Here is a 24,139-nt window from a genome sequence, read left to right as displayed (position 1 = left end):
CGTATCGTTGCTCCAATGTGTACCTAACCATAAACATCAATGCCTTTCTTAAAATCAATACACAGAAGTATATATTTTAAACCTGCATATTTAGCTAAAAGAAATCCAGGTTAGCAGGCAATATTAACCAGGTGAAATTGTGTCACTTCTCTTGCGTTCATTGCACGCAGAGTCAGTGTATATGCAACAGTTTGGGCCGCCTAATTTGCCAGAATTTTACGTAATTATGACATATAACATTGAAGGTTGTGCAATGTAACAGGAATATTTAGACTTATGAATGCCACCCTTTAGATAAAATACGTAACGGTTGTTAGGAATTTTGTTAATAAATAATTAAAACAAATTCTAGCTTTAGATAAAATATAACTAATTGAACTCTGCACGCCTGGTGAAAGAGGATTTGTGTTGTGGGTTTATAAAATAAGCAGAAAGGGTCGTTAAACTATGGTTGAACTGACCCAACTTAGCCCTGAGGTGTTTAGATAAGGCTGTGGGTAACTTTTTAGGTCTTCCATTATCTTGAGTTGTCTGCTAAAGTGGTAATAAATTATAGTGAGCCTTCAGGATAATAGATTATATTGTGTGTGTGCGCTGTGAAGTTGGAATTAACTTTTGAACCTGTTTTCTATTTGTCAGGACAATGAGACTTATTCTGTAACCTATGACGTCATATCTGGTTATAAACCTGTTGTTTATGATCAAATGGGAGCGTGCTCCGAAATTAAACACTATTATCTAATTTTAATAAGACTGTATCCTGTCTATTTTATGTTAATAAGTATCTTACAAATTCTTATAAATAGACAGATTGAATTTAATTAATGAGTACATTAGAGGAATAATTTAATTCCACTAACACGGTTCCGTATTTCACTGAAAGAATAAATGTCTTGTTTTCGAGATGATAGTTTCCGGATACGATCATATTAATGACCTAAGGCTCGTATTTCTGTGTGTTATTATGTTATAACTAAGTCTATGATTTGATAGAGCAGTCTGACTGAGCGGTGGTAGGCAGCAGCAGGCTCGTAAGCATTCATTCAAACAGCACTTTCGTGCGTTTTTCCAGCAGCTCTTCATTGTGCTTCAAGCATTGCGCTGTTTATGACTTCAAGCCTATCAACTCCCGAGATTAGGCTGGTGTAACCGATGTGAAATGGCTAGCTAGTTAGCGGGGTGCGCGCTAATAGCGTTTCAAACGTCACTCGCTCTGAGACTTGGAGTGGTTGTTCCCCTTGCTCTGCATGGGTAAAGCTGCTTCGAGGGTGGCTGTTGTCGATGTGTTCCTGGTTCGAGCCCAGGTAGGAGCGAGGAGAGGGATGGAAGCTATACTGTTACACTGGCAATACTAAAGTGCCTATAAGAACATCCAATAGTCAAAGGTTAATGAAATACAAATGGTATAGAGAGAAATAGTCCTATAATTCCTATAATAACTACAACCTAAAACTTCTTAACTGGGAATATTGAAGACTCATGTTAAAAGGAACCACCAGCTTTCAAATGTTCTCATGTTCTGAGCAAGGAACTTTAACGTTAGCTTTCTTACATGGCACATATTGCACTTTTACTTTCTTCTCCAACACTTTGTTTTTGCATTATTTAAACCAAATTGAACATGTTTTATTATTTATTTGAGGCTAAATTGATTTTATTGATGTATTATATTAAGTTAAAATAAGTGTTCATTCAGTATTGTTGTAATTGTCATAATTACAAATTTAAAAAGAAAATCGGTCGATTAATCGGTATAGGCTTTTTTGGTCCTCCAATAATCGGTATCGGCGTTGAAAAATCATAATCGGTCGACCTCTAGTACTTAACCCAATAATGGTTGAGTTGAAGAAGATTAAGCTGCCTTTCAATCATTAGTTTTGTGACCAGTGGACAACCAATGAAAAATTCTCTCTTGTAACAGTTGCATAGTGCGGATCCCAGCCTGTGGAATAAAAGTTTGAGGGAGTTCTTGTCTTCCTTGGTATTGTGATCCATACTGTCAAAAACAAGTTTAATTTAAGAAGACCACGGGTGGGGATTTTTACTCAATCTAATTCGTGATGATTCCCAAAGAAATTCCATAGGCCTAACGGACTCATGCTCAAACTCGCACACTTGATTAACTTAAACAGCTGCAAATTATCGAGATATCAAAGTGTCACCAACAAAAACATAAACAATAGTCCTACAGTGGCAAGAAAAAGTATGTGAACCCTTTGGAATTACCTGATTTCTGCATAAATTGGTCATCAAATTTGATCTGATCTTCATCGAAGTCACAGCAATAGACAAACATAGTGTGCTTAAACTAATAACACAGAAATTATTCAATTTTTCTATATTGAATACATCATTTAAACATTCACAGTGTAGGTTGGGAAAGTATGTGAACCCCTAGGCTAATGACTTCTCCAAAAGCTAATTGGAGTCAGGTGTCAGCTAACCTGGAGTCCAATCAATGAGTCGAGATTGGAGATGTTGGTTAGAGCTGCCTTGCCCTATAAAAAACACTCACAAAATTTGAGTTTGCTATTTACAAGAAGCATTGCCTGATGTGAACTGATGTGAATACGTTTTTCACATGCAAATAGCACTTTTCGGTTTTGCTTAAAGCATGCGAGCCCATGACAGCCCAATCAGTCCTCCAAGACAATAAAATCATAAACAAAACTTCACTCCGTGGTAGTTAGCTAATAAGTCCATAGTTTTTAGGTTATGTTCAGATAAAACAATTGAGCTAATCTATATTTCCAAGTCCTATTCTTGAAGATCTGGCCCAACGCTCTAACCACTAGGCTACCTGCCGTCCCAGTAGAAAGCAATGGGTTAGAAGAAGCCTAAATAACCAACCCATGTAGTAAAATCCAACATCCATTTATGGGCAGCTATGTAAACTCTAACATTGGCTTATCCTGCAATAGATGTCATTCAATTGGTAATATACATTTTTGTCTTCTTCCAATGCTTCTTAAATGAAAGTAGGCAGATTACGTTACTGAGTTTGGGTAATCCAAAAGTGATGCTACTGATTACAATTTTGGACAGGTAACTAATGGATTACTTTTAGAAAGTCACCTTCCCAACCCTGTGAAACACATAACTATTTTATATAGCCTACCATTTTGCCTCTTCGCTATGTAATTAATTACAAAGCTATTACTAAATTATCATCTATTGCTGTAGTAATTACAGCTTTACTACACAGGTACAAGAGCATCTGAAGGTAAAGTGTTACCACAATATTAACAATATCGAACAAAATGGCATATCATTCCATTACACACACACACACACAAACACACACACACCCAACAAGGTCGTCCCCAGAAGGAATTGATTCTCAGGTAAATGGACGAGTTCAATCCCACTAAAGGACCTCGCTATAAACCCTCTCCCTCGACTCCTGGAGCCTCATTTATCCATCATTCGTAGTCACAAATCTGTGTAAACCATGCGTCGGATCATTTCCATGCAAAGTATGAAACTCATCATTTTGAACGTTTGCTTGAGAGTGAGCGTAAATTTACGCACAGCCTTGACCAAGCGTGCACACAGTGCCATGTGCTGGAACAGGGGAACTGCTTGTCAAGCGTAGAATGTGGGAAATATATGTTTAAAATGTGTGAAATTGCGAGAGTAATAAATAATTTTTTGATTTAATTTGTTTTTCCATTGTGAATTCATGCAACATCCTGACAGGCTATATATAATTTGACCCCATCAGTGCATTTGTTACAATAATAATCAATATAAAGTACAATCATTTGTTAAGTCAGAGGCACTTGTGAAAGTGAAACCATTGTTGAAATACTATTAAAGTCGGAGATTGCGTTTATAGCATGCTGTTCTCATGCTTAAGTTCAAGGTCAGAATACACAGAGAGAAGTGCATAAAAAAGGAATCACGTTCCATTCACGCATAACTCACGCTTAACTCAGTTCGGAATCGGCCCCTAAGAGCATTGGATATATCTCCTTGAAAAGTTATATCATAGAAATAATACAACATAGTGATAATACAATCAGAGCTTTGGCTCTATCTCCTTGAAATACTAGCATAGTGACACAATGGATTTCTTTGGTAGCGTCTCCTTGAATAGTCATGGCATGGTAACAGTGCCCCTCAGTGCAGCTCTGTCACTCAGAGCGATGTTCAGAGAAGGCTTTGATAACACTGGGCTCAGCAGAGTAGGGGATGGGGGCTGATGGGGAATCCAGAGTGGCTGGTGTGGATGTGGATTCTAATTTATACCTGGGGCTTCTTGGGGACAGAGCTGAATAAAATAATAAAACGAGCCTGAATCATTACAGCGAGACACAGATGGGCCGGATGGGTCGAGTATCCCACTCTCCCTGCGTAATGCTTAATCCTTCTCTGCTCACATACTCGCCATTACATTCAAATGGCAGCAGCATCACACAGCCTGGAGTAGAGCCAATAAACTATCATCACATTCTAGACTACACTGACTGAAATTCCCAGTGTGTTCAAGGAAAGTTGTGATTGTGTGGTTGTCCAAGTTCATTGGAGAGTTAGTGGTTAGAGAAGGATCAGCTCTTCTTAAAATATAGCTGGAGATTACCAGTCCTGTATCTAGATGGGACTGCTATTGGTGCCAGGCAGCTCCCATTTCAAGTGAATGTGGAGAAATATTATGCTATAAAACAGGATATAACAATGTAATTCCTCTAATGTAAATAGGAAAGCATTTCGGTACACCTGCAATAACATCTGCTAAATATGTGTACGTGACCAATACAATTTGATTTGATTTGAAAAGTAAGAATATACTACTCATCAAGCTGGCACCCCTGTGTAAGCAGATGTTACATTGTTTTACGAAAGTCTGTACGCTTTAACTTTACAACAAGATAACTGTATGTCATGAAACTACTGTCATAAGTACGGAGAGATAAGGTTTGCACCCAATTCCACTGTAGTACTAGCAGGACTGGACAATGCCCCCCAACGCCCTGAGAGTGAATACAGGAACGCCTAGTCCTTAAACATTCACTGTCTGTTTGTCCAGCTGTCCTCTCCTGTCCTGTCTTATCTACAGACCCAGCATCAGTGTGGGACAGCATGAGACAAACACAGCTGTTAGGAGGGGTTAACCCTCTGCCCAAGTCAGTTGTGTGTAGACACACACACACGTCAGCTGTGAGGAAAGAGAGGTCTGCCTGTGGGACTGAAAGACAAAGCTTCATACAATCTTTGTATGTATTTGCTGAAGGGAGTTAGTTTCTCGTAGTGGTATTTTTGAGCAGAGCAGCAGTAAACCTGGAACTGAACGTGTGACCCAGAGCAACCTGTGTCCCTGGTCGCAGTTGTTTAACAGTTTTTCTCAATTGCTAAAACACAATTTCTGAAACCTTGCTCCATTTCCTGAAAACATTAAACACAAAACCTAATCTCCAAGCACTATTTACATAACCTCTGACTCCTCTCGCAAAATGAAACATTCGCCTCGAAACAGTTTTACCTGTGTTCAAAATCAAACACTGCTCTCAAATCATAAACAAAGTGATCAAAATGATATACTCTCTCAAGCAGTCAGTAAACAATACACCGAAAAATAGAAACACATTGTTCAAAACATACAATTCTCTGGGAGAAGTAGATTTTTAATCAAAAGAAATATTCATATTTTTCCGTCATTGTCTTTTGATGAACGAAAACATGTTCTATCATAGTAGCTCAAAATTGATCAGAAATTACTACTCTGCTTTGCTCTTTGCAATTTAGTTTTTTGTTCTCCCTCCTCCTTGTACCCCTATTTTTACAGTACTGTACCCTGCATCTCACAAACTTGTCCTTTGTCTCTGTGATACTGTAATTCTTGTTCTTTGTTGATATGAACCTGCAACCAGTCAAAATCTATTGAGCAGTCAGTACTGTTAATAAATGGAAAGCACAATGTTCAGGGCCATACAATTTGTCCATTGTACAGTATACAGCCTACAATACACTTTACTACAGTATACAATACTAAAAGGGACAAAAATCAAAGGAGTAAACATGTGATCAATGTGCTTCTTCTTGTCTTTGGGCTGGGTCAGGCCAGAGCACTTCGTCGACATCACAAGCAAGAGAAGCCTCTTGTGTGCCGTATCCAGCTCTGACATGATTCCTCACCTATATCACCACAGGCTAAATCCATGGCTTGCAGCAGATTTACTCTGGTGTAGGGTTGTCTATCATACACTTTCCATCTCCAAGAGGAGAAAAACTCCTCAATCGGATTCAGGAAAAGCGAGTATGGACAAGTTCATAAACTGCCCATTGATATTAAACCATTCCCTTACCTGAGCAGCTCGGTGGAAACTGACATTGTCCCACACTATCACATAGGTGGGAATGGGATTCTCATTTAGCTCTTGACCCTGCTGCTCTTGAACCTGCTGCTCAAATAAAATATCTCTTAGATTGGCAATACATCTTAGAAGGTGCTGGGTGTTATATGGCCCGAGTGTAACATGGTGATGTAGAACACCATGGTTGCTGATAGCAGCACAGATTGTGACATTGTCACCTCGTTGACCAGGGACTTCAACAATGGCCCGCTGTCCAATCATGTTTCRGCCTCTCCTTCTCCTCTTTGTTAGATTGAAGCSTGCTTCATCGACAAAGATGAACTCATGGGGTCTGTCCAAGGATTCCAAGTCAAATATTGTCTGTGTAGAAATACAATATACTGTATGTAGGATTTTGTAAGTCGTACAGAGACAGTGCTATACTGTAGAGTACAATTAGGCTTCTGATTCACATACATTGTATGTACTGAAGAGTAATGTCATTCACATAGTATGTGTTAGTACTGTAGACAATCTGGATTACACTAAATGTTTCTGAATGTACACTTACTTGCACCTACTGAGCTTGCAGTTCTTTCACCCTTGGTGAGTTGCGCTCAAAAGGTACTCTGTATACTTGTTTCATTCGCATCCTGTTACGATGGAGGACACGGTCAATTGTGGAAATGCTCACACTGTCGATTCCCTGGAAGTGTGTGTTGTCTTGTATCAGTCGTTCCTGGATTTCTCTGAGTCGTATTGCATTATCTTGAAGGACCATGCCAACTATAACGGCCTCTTGCTCCCGAGTGAATATAGCTGTCCTTCCACCTGCATGTGGCAGCCTTGCAATTCTACAAAAAGTAGTTGTGCAGTTACAAAACATATTCATGCAGTACAATACATACAGTGATTAACTTTACAAATGTCTATTGAAACAGCTGCATATAGTGTAGTACAGTAAATTTGCAATTACAAAAATACAGTAGTATACTGTACCTGTTCTCTTCTCTGAATGTCCTTACTATGGTGGACACAGAAAATCGGCTCAAATTGGGTTGCACTCTATGTCCTGCTTCCCTCATTGTCAGTCCATGGACAAGAACATGGTCTATAACTGTTGCTCGAATTTCATCAGATATTTCCACTCTTTGTCTTCCTCTTCCTCTTCGTCCTCCTCTTCCTCTTTCTTGCCCTCCTCCTCCTCTTCCACCTCGTCGCCCATCTCGCATACGCACTCGTCCTCGTCCTCTCACATTGTTTCTTCTATCCATTCTCAGACTTTCTCCTTCCCACCTTTAACAACCTGTTTGCGATCTGAACTGGCTTATATTGGTTGTGTCGCATCATTTGAAACAGGTTAAATCAATTTTGAGTGGTTGTGTTCAATCAATGACATGTGTTCTCTATTTGTATTTGACTGTTGCCACTTGTGTTTACCAGTATGGATGACGTGTGCATTAGAGTGCAGAATGTGTTTTGAGAATGAGAATGTGTTTAGAGTTTTGCTGAAAAGTCTAAGTGAGATCTGCAAATTGTGTTTTACCGTGTGAAATGGTTTAAGGTATTGACAACAGACTGCATAATTAGCTAAATGAGTCCAGGCAACTGAGAACTTTGTTCAGCCAATGGGTTTTAGTGTTTTAGCAATTGAGAAAAACTGTAAGATCAAGTGATGGAATGCAAGACTGGAAGAGAAGTAGCTGATCACGCCCTTTCTCTCCTTCCCTCTCTAATCACAAACAGTGAGATTGATCAAATTCATTTAATTATATGGTTCATCTACATTGCCATGACAGGATATGCTGGAGCACTGTGTGTGTGTGTGTGTGTCTGTGTGAGAGAAGTGGTGAGTTAGAAAGCGATGAGAATCATGCAGCAACCGCCTCTCGTTTTACCCACTATCCACCTAATGCTATTTGTTTCGTCTATCTTTCTCTTTCCACACAAAAGAAGGTTACACACTCTCAATCTAAGCTACTATCTTAGTGTACACACACAAACTGAGGAATATCTTTTTTATCCTTGTTGTTTTCAAGTCTGTCTGTGTGGACACTTTCAGGATACAGTAACAAAGTGTTGAGTATTGCCAGGCTCCCTGCAGACCTCAACGACAACACTGCAGATGTATCTGATCAGCTATTCTGTATCTCTCTCACACAGAAACTGGGCTGACAGGCACTGGAACCAACTGTCATTGATAGTGCGCCGTCTCGGACACATACACACACACACACACCTCCTTGCCCTGTCACTGCATGATCATTAGAGAAATAATGCTACGTTTCCTCAGACTGTTAATTGTGCCCCTGAAAGAGAAGATACCATTATCTCCATGAATGTTAACAGTAGAGAGAGACTTCAATAGGCTACATTATGTTTTTGACCTGAGGTGGTTTTTGAATAGATGTCACCATTGTCTGCTCAGCATGTAAATTGTATGTCTTTTTATTATTATTTAAAAAAATTAATTTAACTAGGCAAGTCAGTTAAAAACAAATTCTTATTTACAATGACAGCCTACCCCGGCCAAACCCAGACGACACTGGGCCAATTGTGCACCGCCCTTTGTGATACAGCCTGGGATTGAACCAGGGACTGTAGTGACGCCTCTTGCACTGAGATGCAGTGCCTTTGACCGCTGCGCCACTCGGGAGTGTTTTTGAACATGTCTGCAATTAGTCCAACCTTTAATGTGTAACTTGAGAATTGATTCTGGAATGATAGTTATCTAGGATATGAATATGAAATACAATTTACACAACAGCTCTGGAATATGGCATTGCTTACATAGGTGATTTCTCAATGAGTCGCATCTTACTTTTCTAAATGATGTCACTGATTGAACAGTTTGGATTTATATTATCACATTTTCTATGACGACTAACGGTGATGGAATGTGTCCCAGAGCTCTCTCTCCCTTTTGCCCTCAGAACAGCCTCAATTCATCAGGCCATGGACTACATGGTGTTGAATGCCTTCCACAGGGATGCTGGCCCATGTTGACTCCAATGCTTTCCACAGTTGTGTCAAGTTGGCTGGATGTCCTTTGGAAGGTGGACCATTCTTGATACACATGGGAAACTGTTGAGCGTGAAAAACCCAGCAGAGTTGCAGTTCTTGACACACTCAAACCGGTGCGCCTTGTACCTACTACCATACCCCGTTCAAAGGCACTTAAATATTTTGTCTTGCCCATTCACCCTCTGAATGGAACACATACACAATCCATGTCTCAGTTGTCTCAAGAGCATTCTCCTCCCCTTCATCTACATTTGTTGAAGTGGATTTAAGAAGTTACATCAATAAGGGATCATAGCTCTCTCTCTCTCTCTCTCTCTCTCTCTCTCTCTCTCTCTATACATTCAGTTCAGGAGTTTTCTGTGTGTTTCTTGCTAATGCACTCAAACAATAAAATAACCGAAGGGGCAGACTTCAAAGGCTTTAGCTTGTATTGTTTAAATATGGACAAGTAATTAAGGATGTGTCCTTCTCCTGCTGGATGTGTGCTTCTCTCTCTCACACCTCCTACTCTCCTCTATTCCCTGATCCCAGAGATGAGAGAATCTTTCTAAACTTATACTGTAAATTAGAAAAAGACTCATAACCAAGGGGATAGTCTGTTGCTAGGCAGTAACTATGCAGCAGTCTCACTCCACTCTCCCTGTCTCCCTCGCCTCACACTCCCTGCCAAGCATTTAATGTGTCTCTCTGTCTCTCTATTTACTCATTATATTTCCCTATTCCCTTTCTCCTTCTTTATCTCTCTCCATTCACTGTCAAGCATTTTGTTTCCTTCTCTATCTCACCCACCTTCTCCCTCTTTCTACTCATTCTCTCATCCCTCCCTCCCTCTTTTAATTTTTTTAATTTTTATTTATTTATTTAACCATTATTTAACTAGACGTATCAGTTAAGAACAAATTCTTTTTTACAATGACGGCCTACCAAAAGGCAAAAGGCCTCCTGCGGGGACGGGGGCCTGGGATAAAAAAAGAAAAAAAAGAAATACCATATAAATATAGGACAAAACACACATCACAACAAGAGAGACACAACACTACATAAAGAGAGACCTAAGACAACAACATAACAAGGCAGCAACACATGACAACACAGTATGGTAGCAACACAACATGACAACAACATGGTAGCAACACAACATGGTAGCAGGACAAAAACATGGTACAACGATGATTGGGCAAAGTCAACAGCACAAAGGTCAAGAAGGTAGAGACAACAATACATCATACAAAGCAGCCACAACTGTCAGTAAGAGTGTCCATGTTTGAGTCTTTGAATGAAAAGATTGAGATAAAACAGTCCAGTTTGAGTGTGTGTTTGCAGCTCGTTCCAGTCGCTACCTGCAGCGAACTGAAAAGAGGAACGACCCAGGGATGTGTGTGCTTTGGGGACCTTTAACAGAATGTGACTGGCAGAACGGGTTTTGTATGTGGAGAATGAGGGCTGCAGTAGGTATCTCAGATAGGGGGGAGTGAGGCCTAAGAGGGTTTTATAAATAAGCATCAACCAGTGGGTCTTGCGACGGGTATACAGAGATGACCAGTTTACAGAGGAGTATAGAGTGCAGTGTCCTATAAGGAGTATTGGTGGCAAATCTGATGGCCGAATGGTAAAGAACACGTAGCCGCTCGAGAGCACCTTTACCTGCCGATCTATAAATTATGTCTCCGTAATCTAGCATGGGTAGGAGGGTCATCTGAATCAGGGTTAGTTTGGCAGCTGGGGTGAAAGGAGCGATTACATTAGAGGAAACCAAGTCTAGATTTAACTTTAGCCTGCAGCTTTGATATGTGCTGAGAGAAGGACAGCCGTATAGCCATAATCCCAAGTATTTGTATGAGGTGACTACTTCAAGCTCTAAACCCTCAAGAGGTAGTAATAACACCTGTGGGAAGAGGGGCATTCTTCTTACCAAACCACATGACCTTTGTTTTGGAGGTGCTCAGACCAAGGTTAAGGATAGATAAAGCTATATGGACACTACGAAAGCTTTGTTGTAGAGCATTTAACACTAAATCCGGGGAGGAGCCAGCTGAGTATAAGACTGTATCTCCAGTTAGATATGTACTGCACATGCAGCTGTGGCCGTTGGTGTTAAATGACACGGTAGACACCGCAGCAGGATGCCTGCAGGGGGGCTCCYGCCCCCCCCCCCCCCCCCCMCYCMCTTGGGTTAGTGTTCGGGGCCTGATGCCCTCCCTTGCTGTCACACACAGACCCAGAGCACCAATAGGCCTTTTGTACTCCCGCCTGTCTGTCAAACTAAAGGATTAATAAGGCATTGCCTACTGTCTAACATAGAGCCTACAATTCAGCTATCCCTAATGAACATTACAATAGTGAGTGAGGGCACTAAAGGAAGCATATGGGACGGAATGTTCTGTCGAGTAGCTAGCTGAACTTCTGTAGTGACATGACCGTGGTCACGTGCGGTCGACATCAGGTTTACTAGCTAACATATTTTGTCCCTTGACCTCAGTCGTGGTTAGGATTTTTATCGTGGTTAACATTAAAACACTCTGTTCCTCTAACTAAGATGTGGTCAGGCTTCTTGCACAGTCAGCTCTCTCTTTGGTGCTTATTAATGGTTGAGGTTCCTTTCAACTGTGCGGTCACCAGCTGCTTTGAACTGCGTTCATCTGTCACGCTTAGTCAGGCACCCTGGCCGCGTGGTCTGGTTGATCCCCCATTCTGCACGGTCATGAGTTCTCCATATCCCATGGTCTTATACATAGTCCCAGCTCTGACACACATCACACTTTCAACACGCAAGTTTGACACGGCCAAAGACAGAGCAGACTTCCTTGGCTTTGACACACTACCTCATGGTTTATGTGGTATTACTCAACATTGGGGAACTTGTTTGCCTCCCATCTTGGTCTTGTCCCCTAGTGACATCGATACCGAAAGTATGCATGTGTGTGTCATGTGATCACTGCCTCGTGACAGTGCATAATCGTGGAGCTGGAGCTTTTTACCCTGAACAGGACAGATCGCTATGCCAGAGGTTATAAGAGGTCATAAACTCTAATAGCCTAAAGACATATTGTGAGTGGGGAACTTCAGTTTCAATTGAGAAGGAAATACAGAGTGCAAACTCAGTCCTCCTGTCCCCAAATGAAGAACATTGTTTTATTCGTTCTAGGGCTGTCCCCGACTAAAACAAATCTTGGTAACCCGAAAGTCGTCTGTTCTTTCACCCAATCGAGTGGTCAAAATTGTTAAAAGTCTATTTTTCCATATACAGTTGAAGTGGGAAGTTTACATACACCTTAGCCAAATACATTTAAACTCAGTTCTTCACAATTCCTGACATTTAATCCTAGTAAAAATCCCCTGTCTTAAGTCAAATCAAATCAAATCAAAATGTATTTGTCACATACACATGGTTAGCAGATGTTAATGCGAGTGTAGCGAAATGCTTGTGCTTCTAGTTCCGACAATGCAGTAATAACCAACAAGTAATCTAACCAAACAATTCCACAACTACTACCTCTATACACACAAGTGTAAAGGGTAAATAATATGTACATAAAGATATATGAATGAGTGATGGTACAGAACGGCATAGGCAAGATGCAGTAGATGGTATAGAGTACAGTATATACATGTGAGATGAGTAATGAGGGTATATAAACATAAAGTGGCATAGTTTAAAGTGGCTAGTGATACATGTATTACATAAAGATGCAAGATACAGTAGATGATATTAGAGTACAGTATATACATATGAGATGAGTAGTGTAGGGTATGTAAACATTATATTAAGTGGCATTGTTTAAAGTGGCTAGTGATACATTTTTACATAATTTCCATCAATTCCCATTATTAAAGTGGCTGGAGTTGAGTCAGTATGTTGGCAGCGGCCACTAAATGTTAGTGTGGCTGTTAGGATCACTATATATTTAAGAATGTGAAATGTCAGAATAATAGTAGAAGAAATGATTATTTCAGCTTTTATTTCTTTCATCACATCCCAGGGGTCAGAAGTTTACATACACTCAATTAGTATTTGGTAGCATTGCATTTAAATTGTTTAACTTGGGTCAAAGTGTTCAGGCAGCCCTCCACAAGCTTCCCACAAATAAGTTGGGTGAATTTTGGCCCATTTCACCTGACAGATCTGGTGTAACTGAGTCAGGTTAGTAGGCCTCCTTGCTCGCACACGCTTTTTCAGTTCTGCCACCACATTTACTATAGGATTGAGGTCAGGGCTTTGTGATGGCCACTCCAAATACCTTGACTTTGTTGTCCTAAGCCATTTTGCCACAACTTGGAAGTATGCTTGGGTCATTGTCAATTTGGCAGACCCATTTGTGACCAAGCTTTAACTTCCTGACTGATGTCTTGAGATGTTGCTTCAATATATCCACATCATTTTCCTCCCTCATGACGCCATCTTTTGTTGAAGTGCTCCAGTCCCTCCTGCAGCAAAGCACCCCCACAACATGATGCTGCCACCCCCGTGCTTCACGGTTGGGATGGTGTTCTTCGGCTTGCATGCCTCCCCCCTTTTCCTCCAAACATAACAATGGTCATTATAGCCAAACAGTTCTATTTTTGTTTCATCAGACCAGAGGACATTTCTCCAAAAAGTACGATCTTTGTCCCCATGTGCAGTTGCAAACCGTAGTCTGGCTTTTTATGGCGGTTTTGGAGCAGTGGCTTCTTCCTTGCTGAGCGGCCTTTCAGGTTATGTCGATATAAACTGTTTTACTGTGGATATAGATACTTTTGTACCTGTTTCCTCCAACAACTTCACAAGGTCCTTTGCTGTTGTTCTGGGATTGATTTGCACTTTTCACACCAAAGTACGTTCACTCTAGGAGACAGAACGCGTCTCCTTCCTGAGCGGTATGACGGCTGCGTGGTCCATGGTGTTTATACTTGCGTACTATTGTTTGTACAGATGAACGTGGCACCTTCAGGCATTGGAAAGTGGCTCCAAGGAGAACCAGACTTGTGGAGGTCTACATTTTCTTTTCTGATTTCTTTTAATTTTCCCATGATGTCAAGCAAAGAGGCACTGAGTTTGAAGGTAGGCCTTGAAATACATCCACAGGTACACCTCCAATTGACTCAAATGATGTCAATTAGCCTATCAGAAGCTTCTAAAGCCATGACATAATTTTCTGGAATTTTCCAAGCTGTTTAAAAGCACAGTCAACTTAGTGTATGTAAACTTCTGACCCACTGGAATTGTGATACAGTGAATTATTAGTGAATTAATCTGTCTGTAAACAATTGTTGGAAAAATTACTTGTGTCATGCACAAAGTAGATGCCCTAACCATTGCCAAAACTATAGTTTGTTATCAAGAAATTTGTGGAGTGGTTTAAAAACAAGTTTTAATGACTCCAACCTAAGTGTATGGTAACTTCCGACTTCAACTGTATAGACACACCCTATGTGTTTTAATAAAATAAACTATATGCTTTGAGCTTGTCTGATGCTTTAAAACTTCTTAGGGATAGGTGTCCTGCTAGCGGGACAACTGTCGACAACATCCTGTGAAATTGGAGGGCACGCAATTCAAATAAATAATCGTAATATGAAACATTCATGAACATACAAGTATCTTGTATCATCTAAAAGCTTAAATTCTTGTTAATCTAACTGCATTGTCCGATTTATAATAGGCTTTACACGAAAGCATACCATGCGATTGTCAGAGGATGGCGCCCCACATCAACATATTTTTCAACCAGCACAGGCTTCACAAAATCACAAATAGCGATAAAATAAATCACTTACTTTTGAAAATATTCCTCTGTTTGCAATCCCAAGGATCCCAGCTACAACATGAATGGTCGTCTTGTTAGATAAAATCCTTCTTTATATCCCAAAAAGTCTGTTTAGTTGGCGCCATCGATTTCAGTAATCCACTCGTTCAACATGCAGACAAAGGAGTCCAAAAAGCTACCGCTAAACTTCGTCCAAACAAGTCAAACAAAAAAGTTAATATTTATAAAAAAAATCTGAGTTTACATTGGCGCGTTACATTCACTAGTTCCAAAAACATCAAGTGATTTTGCATAGCCGCATCGTTTCAACAGAAATACTCATCATAAATGTAGATGATAATACAAGTTATACACATGGAATTATAGATATACCTCTCCTTAATGCAACCGCTGTGTCAGATTTCAAAAAAACTTTACGGAAAAAGCAAACCATGCAATAATCTGAGACGGCGCTCAGAACAATAACCAAATTTGCCGCCATGTTGGAGTCAACGAAACCAGAAAATACATGATAAATGTTTCCTTACCTTTGATGAACTTCATCAGAATGCAGTCCTAGGAATCCCAGGTCCACAATAAATGCTTGATTTGTTCGATAATGTCCGTTATTTATGTCCAATTAGCTACTTTGGTTAGCGCGTTTGGTAAACAATTCCAAAGTCACAAAGCGCGTCCACTATAACGTGACGAAATATCCAAAAGTTCCATAACAGTCAGTAGAAACATGTCAAACGATGTACTGAATCAATCTTTAGAATGTTGTTAACATACATCTTGAATAACGTTCCAACCGGAGAATTACATTGACTTCAGTTGAGCGATGGAACGGAGCTGCCTATCACGTGAACGGGCGTGGTCAAAGCATGGCCAGCTCGTGGCAGTGGTGACTAATTCCTGTCTCCTTCGGCCCCCCTCACATTAGAGTCATCAGACAAAGTTCTATTGACTGTTGACATCTAGTGGAAGCCGTAGGAAGTGAAAACTCATCCATATCTCGCTGTAATTTCAATGAGAGCTTGGTTGAAAATCTGCCACCTCAGAAAAAATCCAAACAGGAAGTGGAACTTCTCAGGTTTTTGCCTGCCATATGAGTTCTGTTATACTCACAGACATAATTCAAACAGTTTTAGAAACTTCAGAGTGTTTTCTATCCAACACTACTAATAATATGCAAATATATATCTGAATATATATCTTCATATCTGAAAATCATTGTCATGTGGTTAATAAAAATTATATCCAAATCTAAATGAAAATGATACAAACCTAAAAAGTTAATTCTATTGCCATTGCCAACAATGTAAAAATAGCCTACATAAAGCCAACAAATAAAAACATTGCAGCCTGCAGGTAGAAAATATCCTGATATAAATGAATATCATATAAATCACATTGGCTACATATGGCCTGTCTGCAAGGAACTTGAAACATTGCATCAGTTGTACAGCGTTTCCGCCGACACATTGGTGTGTCTGGCTTCCAGCTTAAGTGAGCAGTGTGTCAAGAAGCAGTGAGGTCTGGCAGGGTCGCGTTTCGGAGGATTCATGGCTCTCGACATTTGCCTCTCCTGAGTCCGTACGGGAGTTGCAGCTATGGGACAAGACTGTAACTACGAATTGGATATGGAAAAAGGGCTACAAAAATTATTACAAAAAATTAACGAATCACTTGGATCTGGCCTGAAACTTGCACTAACTAACTTGCAATATTGTATCAAATATTCTGTTCCCTCAGAGTTTCCTGCCCCAGCGAGCTCAGGACAGACAACAGCTGTAGGCCATTTGCACAAGGGATAAGAAGCAGTGCTCAACTTGGGCAGGAGCTCACCAGAGCTGAGTACCGGCACCTCAAATTTTCTCCTGCTTGAGCTCCTGTTCCTCTCATAGAATATTAGCTCAAAAGTATTGTAGAGCTCCTGCACCTAAATATAAACAGTACCAGAACCTATTCCAGTCCAAGTCAAACACAGATAAGAAGTAATCAGGTAGGCCTATTTTATGACGTTTCCACTGGATCAGAGCATGACATTTTTCCCTTCCACGCTGAGTGGTTATCGAAAGGGAGAAAGCTAGATAGATTTTTCAAATACATTGAGGAACTATTGTAATTCTCAATGGATGTAAAAACAGACTTTGTTTTCTTGCTGTTTGAGGTGAAGAAAACATTAATCTGAGAAGATCCACAGGTCATAGTTGGTGATGCATAAAGCCAATCAGAAATACTATCAAATCCCCCTACTTCTATGTCCTTACTCAACATTGACAGGATCGCTCCAAACAAAACACAATGACTAAATTCACAAAACTCGTAAATGGAATGAAAATAAACTAAAAATTGTTTCTCACAAGTGTAGAATAGGTTGTGCACTCTGCAAACAATGTGTCGACTCTGACAATGAAAACGGGAAGACTGGAATAATAATATTGAATGCATTATCATAAATTACTGTAACCAAAGTAACAAACATTGTAGATTAGAAATGCTAGGAAATAACAGTAAATCTACTACTGGTGATATATGTATTGCGGAATTGACAGACACTGACAATCAAACGCAAACAATTCACACAATGAAGTTCTGAAACAATGAATGTGCAGAAATTAGCGGGAGAGAGCGCATTCTGGAGAGAGAAGTGCATTGTGCATCTGGGCGCATTGTCAATCCGACGTCTGCCTTGGCCAGGTGATACGACCTCAGCAGAAGTCAGGGCATTCATACTTCTTGCGCTTCGCAGAACAGTGCAGAGCTGTTGTCAAGGAAGTGAGTTTGTATTTTCTACCGTCAACCAATCATGTCAATGTGGCGCAGTACAGAGAGCTCCACGTTGTTACAAAATTTGGGAGGCGCATGGTAATATGGTACAGAGCTCGATTTGGCCTCTGCATGGCTGTGCAGGCTCAAGCATGAATTGGCTTTTAGTCTAGGCCACCGCAACGGATTAGTTCACTGAGATGGGCACAAATATATTTATATTTATTTATATATATTTGTTACTGCTCGACTAAGACAATCTCGGTCAACCAACAGCCTAACGACCAAACAATCGACCAGTTCCGAGCCATTGCATTCACGTTTACCAGAAATCAAAAAGCAATGCAAAGTAATGGATGTGCTGTTTGGTACTTTCCAAAGCTGTGTCTTTGGGTATGTATTGGCTAATCTCAGAATTTGGAACCAAATCTTGTGTGTGCTTGTCTGTCTCTGTTGGCTAACCAGAGCTATACTCCGGGTGTCACATCGATAGACAGACACCCCATGTGTCACACACCTGTCACCATCACGCCCCACCCTTACACACCCTCTCCTTGACTCTTATATCCCTCAGACAGCTGGGAGCACAGAGGAGGCTCCATTCCAGACCAGAGTACCAGGAACCCAGTAACCCCAACAGCCTGCCTCTCAGTACTGTTTACTCACAGCTGCATTGGGCTGAAAGTGTGGGGTGATAGTGGAGTGGATAAGTCAAACAGATTTGGGGTGACATTATCATCATTGACTAAAGTGGGTTTATTCTGTATGTTTTGTACACATACTTTACAACGTAGACTTGAATCAGTAAAGGATTGATTTATTAGACATACTCTACATATATCTACTTCAGTTCCCCCTAAGGTTTTTTCCCAGCAGCGGTGGCAGAGTTAGCAGGGGATGAATGGGGTCTAGCTATTTTTTGCACTGTACTTTATTTATCAATGTTTGATTGATTTGTCCAAAGTAGGTTCCTTCTGTTCACACTTGTATTTACCTACAATTGTATTCATCCACAAATAATACAAAAAGATGTGCATGGATGTATTGCTAATGCAGATCAGCTGTAGTGGCACAGCATACTTTGCATTCTTGGAAGCCTACTACTGATGGGGCAGAGGACTACACTACACAGCCAGAGGAAGAGCACACAGGCATGGGGGGTTGAAGTGGGGGTATACATCATTATAGACAACACACAGGGCAATCTAGGCATTGGAAGGGGAAACTCAACATAATAGGCTACAGCACATTTACATGGTTGAACACTTTTAATGGAGGCTTTAAATCAATGGTTATTCTCTCTTTATGTTTCAAGGCGTTGTTAGCAAAGTGGGATGTCGGTTAGGGAAACTGGATTGAGATCAGGGGTGTGCAGCCTGGTTCAAATCCAATAGGAAGTTAGCTAGAATGCTCTTGTAGCTCTGAGTTAATGTTCCCATACAATCTGACAAATAATGTATATGCTTCATGTCCTTATTAGATATATTGAGTAACACTCTAGCTGAGATTAGTCTGAATACAAAATGGCTGATGTGAATGGGTTGTTTCTCCGTATGCCATAATTTGGCTGCCCTCTGTGTGTTTGTTACTTAGTGTGAGAGTCTTTCAGAGGAGTTGGGATAAAGCAGAAGACACGTTTCCGTTTGACATTTGTGTTCATTAGACAATCCAGTAACCTTCCTCTGTTCTTCTTCATCTTCTACAGTGGAGTCTGGTGTGTGACTCGGCGTGGAAGGTCCATATCGCTAAGTTCTCTCTGCTGGTGGGATCCATATTCGGATACCTGGTCTTTGGGGTCCTGGCAGACTGGTGAGTTTAATTATTCACTATTACATAATAAGTTGTTACATAATATCTTTACTACATAATAAAGTTATTACATAATATATTTTCATAGACATTTCGTTCAGGAGTTTTCAGTATGTTTCTTTTTAATGCCCTGAAACAATACTCTAAGGGACAGACTTCAAAGGCTTTAGCTTGTATTGTTTAAATATGGACAAGTAATTAAGGATCTTTCCTACTGTATTTGTGCTTCATCCTCTCTCTCTCTCTGTCTCTCCCTCCTTCTCTCCCTCCATCCTCAGGTTTGGTCGCCACCCGGTCCTAATAATCTCGGTCCTGTTCATGCTGGTGTTTGGTCTGACCGTGGCCTTCTCTGTCAACGTTCCCATGTTCAGCACCCTGCGCTTCTTCGAGGGCTTCTGCTTGGCAGGCATCGCCCTCTCCCTCTACATCCTCAGTAAGTCCTCAGTAAGTCCTGCAGACCTACTACACCATGCTATTCTGCATGCCTTCGCTATACTGTACAGTCCATTGATTTATCTGTTAGGTGAGAATTTCTATTAGCGCTTTAGTAATGGATGTGCTGCTGTGTGGGCAGTAGTTGTTTCCCATAGCCTTGTCTTTGTGGGGTGTGTTATAGTTAGTAGACCCCCATGTCTTGAGTTAGGATTCACATTCTATATATTGTTAGATGGTGTTGCTGTATGCCTAAAAGTAAGGAAATCCCCAAGTCATGAGGTGTACAGTGCATTTGGAAAGTATTCAGACCCCTTGACTTTTTCCACATTTTGTTACGTTACAGCCTTATTCTAAAAACGATGAAATAATTTTTTCCCCTCAGCAATCTACACACAGTACCCCATTATGACAAAACAAAAACAGGTTTTTAGACATTTTTGGAAATTTATAAAAAATAGAAAACTGAAATATCACATTTACGTATGTGTTCAGACCCTTTACTCAGCACTTTGTTGAAGAACCTTTGGCAGCGATTACAGCCTCGAGTCTTCTTGGGTATGACGCTACAAACTTGGCACACCTGTATTTGGGGAGTTTTCCCCATTCTTCTCTGCAGATCCTCTCAAGATCTGTCAGGTTGGATGGGGAGTGTCGCTGCACAGCTATTTTCAGGTCTCTCCAGAGATGTTTGATCATGTTCAGGCTCTGTCTGGGCCACTCAAAGATATTCTGAGACTTGTCCCGAAGCCACTCCTGCAATGTCTTGGCTTTGTGCTTAGGGTTGTTGTCCTGTTCGAAGGTGAACCTTTGCCCCAGTCTGAGGTCCTGAGCACTCTGAAGCAGGTTTTCATCAAGGATTTCTCTGTACTTTGCTCCGTTCATCCTTCCCTCGATCCCAGTCCCTGCAGCTGTTGAAAACATCCCCACAGCATGATGCTACCACCACCATGCTTCACCATAGGGATGGTGCCAGGTTTTCTCCAGACGTGAGGCTTGACATTCAGGCCGAAGAGTTCAATCTTGGTTTCATCAGACCAGAGAATCTTGTTTCTCATGGTCTGAGAGTCTAGGTGCCTTTTGGCAAACTCCAAGTGGGCTTTCATGTGCATTTTACTGAGGAGTGGCTTCCGTCTGGCCACTCTACAAAAGCCTGATTGGTGGAGTGTGCAGAGATGGTTGTCCTTCTGGAAGGTTCTCCCATCTCCACAGAGGAACTCCGGAGCTCTGTCAGAGTGACCATCGGGTTCTTGGTCATTTTTTTCCTACATGTATTTTTTTATTTCACCTTTATTTAACCAGGTAGGCCAGTTGAGAACAAGTTCTCATTTACAACTGCGACCTGGCCAAGATAAAGCAAAACAGTGTGACAAAAACACAACACAGAGTTACACATGGAATAAAAAAGCGTACAGTCAATAACAAGTAATTACAATTTAGCAAATTAACACTAGAGTGATAGATGTGCAGAAGATGATGTGCAAGTAGAAATACTGGAAAGACTAGTGTGCAAAAGAGCTAAAAAGTGAATAAAACAATATGGGGATGAGGTAGGTAGTTGGATGGGCTATTTACAGATGGGCTGTGTACAGCTGCAGCGATCGGTAAGCTGCACAGATAGCTGATGCTTAAAGTTAGTGAGGGAGATATAAGTCTCCAACTTCAGTGATTTTTGCAATTCGTTCCAGTCATTCGCAGCAGAGAACTGGAAGGAAAGGCGGCCAAAGGAGGTGTTGGCTTTGGGGATGACCAGTGAGATATACCTGCTGGAGCACGTGCTACGGGTGGGTGTTGTTATCCTGACCAGTGAGCTGAGATAAGGCGGAGCTTTACCTAGCAGATACTTATAGATGACCTGGAGCCAGTGGGTATGGCGACGAATATGTAGCGANTGGGCTATTTACAGATGGGCTGTGTACAGCTGCAGCGATCGGTAAGCTGCACAGATAGCTGATGCTTAAAGTTAGTGAGGGAGATATAAGTCTCCAACTTCAGTGATTTTTGCAATTCGTTCCAGTCATTCGCAGCAGAGAACTGGAAGGAAAGGCGGCCAAAGGAGGTGTTGGCTTTGGGGATGACCAGGGAAATATACCTGCTGGAGCGCGTGCTACGGGTGGGTGTTGTTATGGTGACCAGTGAGCTGAGATAAGGCGGAGCTTTACCTAGCAGAGACTTATAGATGACCTGGAATCAGTGGGTCTGGCGACGAATATGTAGCGAGGGCCAGCCGACAAGAGTATCAGGTCACAGTGGTGGGTAGTATATGGGGCTTTGGTGGCAAAACGGATGGCACTGTGATAGACTGCATCCAGTTTGCTGAGTAGAGTGTTGGAGGCTATTTTGTAAATGACATCGCCGAAGTCGAGGATCGGTAGGATAGTCCGTTTTACGAGGGTATGTTTGGCAGCGTGAGTGAAGGAGGCTTTGTTGCAAATTAGGAAGCCGATTCTAGATTTAATTTTGGATTGAAGATGTTTAATGTGAGTCTGGAAGGAGAGTTCACGGTCTAGCCAGACACCTAGGTATTTGTAGTTGTCCACATATTCTAAGTTAGCTAGTCGGGCGGGCGGGTGCGGGCAGCGATCGGTTGAAGAGCATGCATTTAATTTGATTAGCGTTTAAGAGCAGTTGGAGGCCACGGAATGAGTGTTGTATGGCATATTGAAGCTCGTTTGGAGGTTTGTTAACACAGTGTCCAAAGAAGGGCAAAATGTATACAGAATGGTGTCATCTGCGTAGAGGTGGATCAAGGAATCACCCGCAGCAAGAGCGACATCGTTGATATATACAGAGAAAAGAGTCGGCCCGAGAATTGAACCCTGTGGTACTCCCACAGAGACTGCCAGAGGTCCGGACAACAGGCCCTCCAATTTGACACACTGAACTCTATCTGAGAAGTAGTTGGTGAACCAGGCGAAGCAGTCATTTGAGAAACCAAGGCTCCTGAGTCTGCCGTTTTCTCCCTGACCAAGACCCTTCTCCCCCAATTTCTCAGTTTGGCAGAGCGGCTAGCTCTAGGAAGAGTCTTGGTGGTTCCGAACTTCTTCCATTTAAGAATGATGGAGGCCACTGTGTTCTTGGGGACCTTCAATGCTGCAGACATTTTTTGGTACCCTTCCCCAGATCTGTGCCTCGACACAATCCTGTCTCGGAGCTCTACGGACAATTCCTTTGACCTCATGGCTTGGTATTTGCTCTGACATGCACTGTCAACTGTGAGACCTTATATAGACAGGTGTGTTCCTTTCCAAATCATGTCCAATCAATTCAATTTACCACAGGTGGACTCCAATCAAGTTGTAGAAACATCAAGGATGATCAATGGAAGCAGGATGCACCTGAGCACAATTTCGAGTCTCATAACAAAGGGTCTGAATACTTATGTAAATAAAGTATTTCCGGCCTGGAAACATTTCTAAAACTTTGTTTTCGCTTTTTCGTTATTGGGTATTGTGTGTAGATTGATGAGGATTTGTATTTATTTGATCAATTTTAGAATACGGCTGTAACGTAACAAAATATGGAAAAGGCCAAGAGGTCTGAATACTTTCCGAATGCACTGTAAGTATGTTGTGAGGGCCAGAGTGTGTTTTTTCCAACATATACTGTTTCTTCAAGTTGCCTATAAAGTGTTAAAACAGGCCTCTGCATCACTAGAGATGACTGCAAGCGTTTCAGAAGGAGCTGTGGATACCTACTGGAGCCTCATAGAGAGATATACAGTGGGGCAAAAAAGTATTTAGTCAGCCACCAATTGGGCAAGTTCTCCCACTTAAAAAGATGAGAGAGGCCTGTAATTTTCATCATAGGTACAATACAACTATGACAGACAAAATGAGAAAAGAATTTCCAGAAAATCACATTGTAGGATTTTTAATGAATTTATTTGCAAATTATGGTGGAAAATAAGTATTTGGTCAATAACAAAAGTTTATCTCAATACTTTGTTATATACCCTTTGTTGGCAATGACAGAGGTCAAACGTTTTCTGTTAGTCTTCACAAGGTTTTCACACACTGTTGCTGGTATTTTGGCCCATTCCTCCATGCAGATCTCCTCTAGAGCAGTGATGTTTTGGGGCTGTTG

The 24,139-nt window shown here is 41.2% G+C and overlaps 1 protein-coding gene across 1 annotated transcript in view; it reads left to right on the top strand.

Annotated features, from left to right (window-relative positions):
• LOC111956910 (solute carrier family 22 member 23) overlaps positions 1-24,139 on the top strand; it is an 81,154-nt gene that overhangs the window by 6,930 nt on the left and 50,085 nt on the right. Inside the window, exons 2-3 of the mRNA XM_023977612.2 lie at positions 19,518-19,621; positions 19,900-20,054. Of these exons, the coding sequence (XP_023833380.1) occupies positions 19,518-19,621; positions 19,900-20,054 (259 nt within the window). The remainder of the gene's footprint in view (positions 1-19,517; positions 19,622-19,899; positions 20,055-24,139) is intronic.

This window comes from Salvelinus sp. IW2-2015, linkage group LG32 (assembly GCF_002910315.2).
Source record: "Salvelinus sp. IW2-2015 linkage group LG32, ASM291031v2, whole genome shotgun sequence".
NCBI lineage: Eukaryota > Metazoa > Chordata > Actinopteri > Salmoniformes > Salmonidae > Salvelinus > Salvelinus sp. IW2-2015.
Note: the sequence above shows the minus strand (reverse complement) of the source record. Positions and strands in the feature narration are given on the sequence as shown.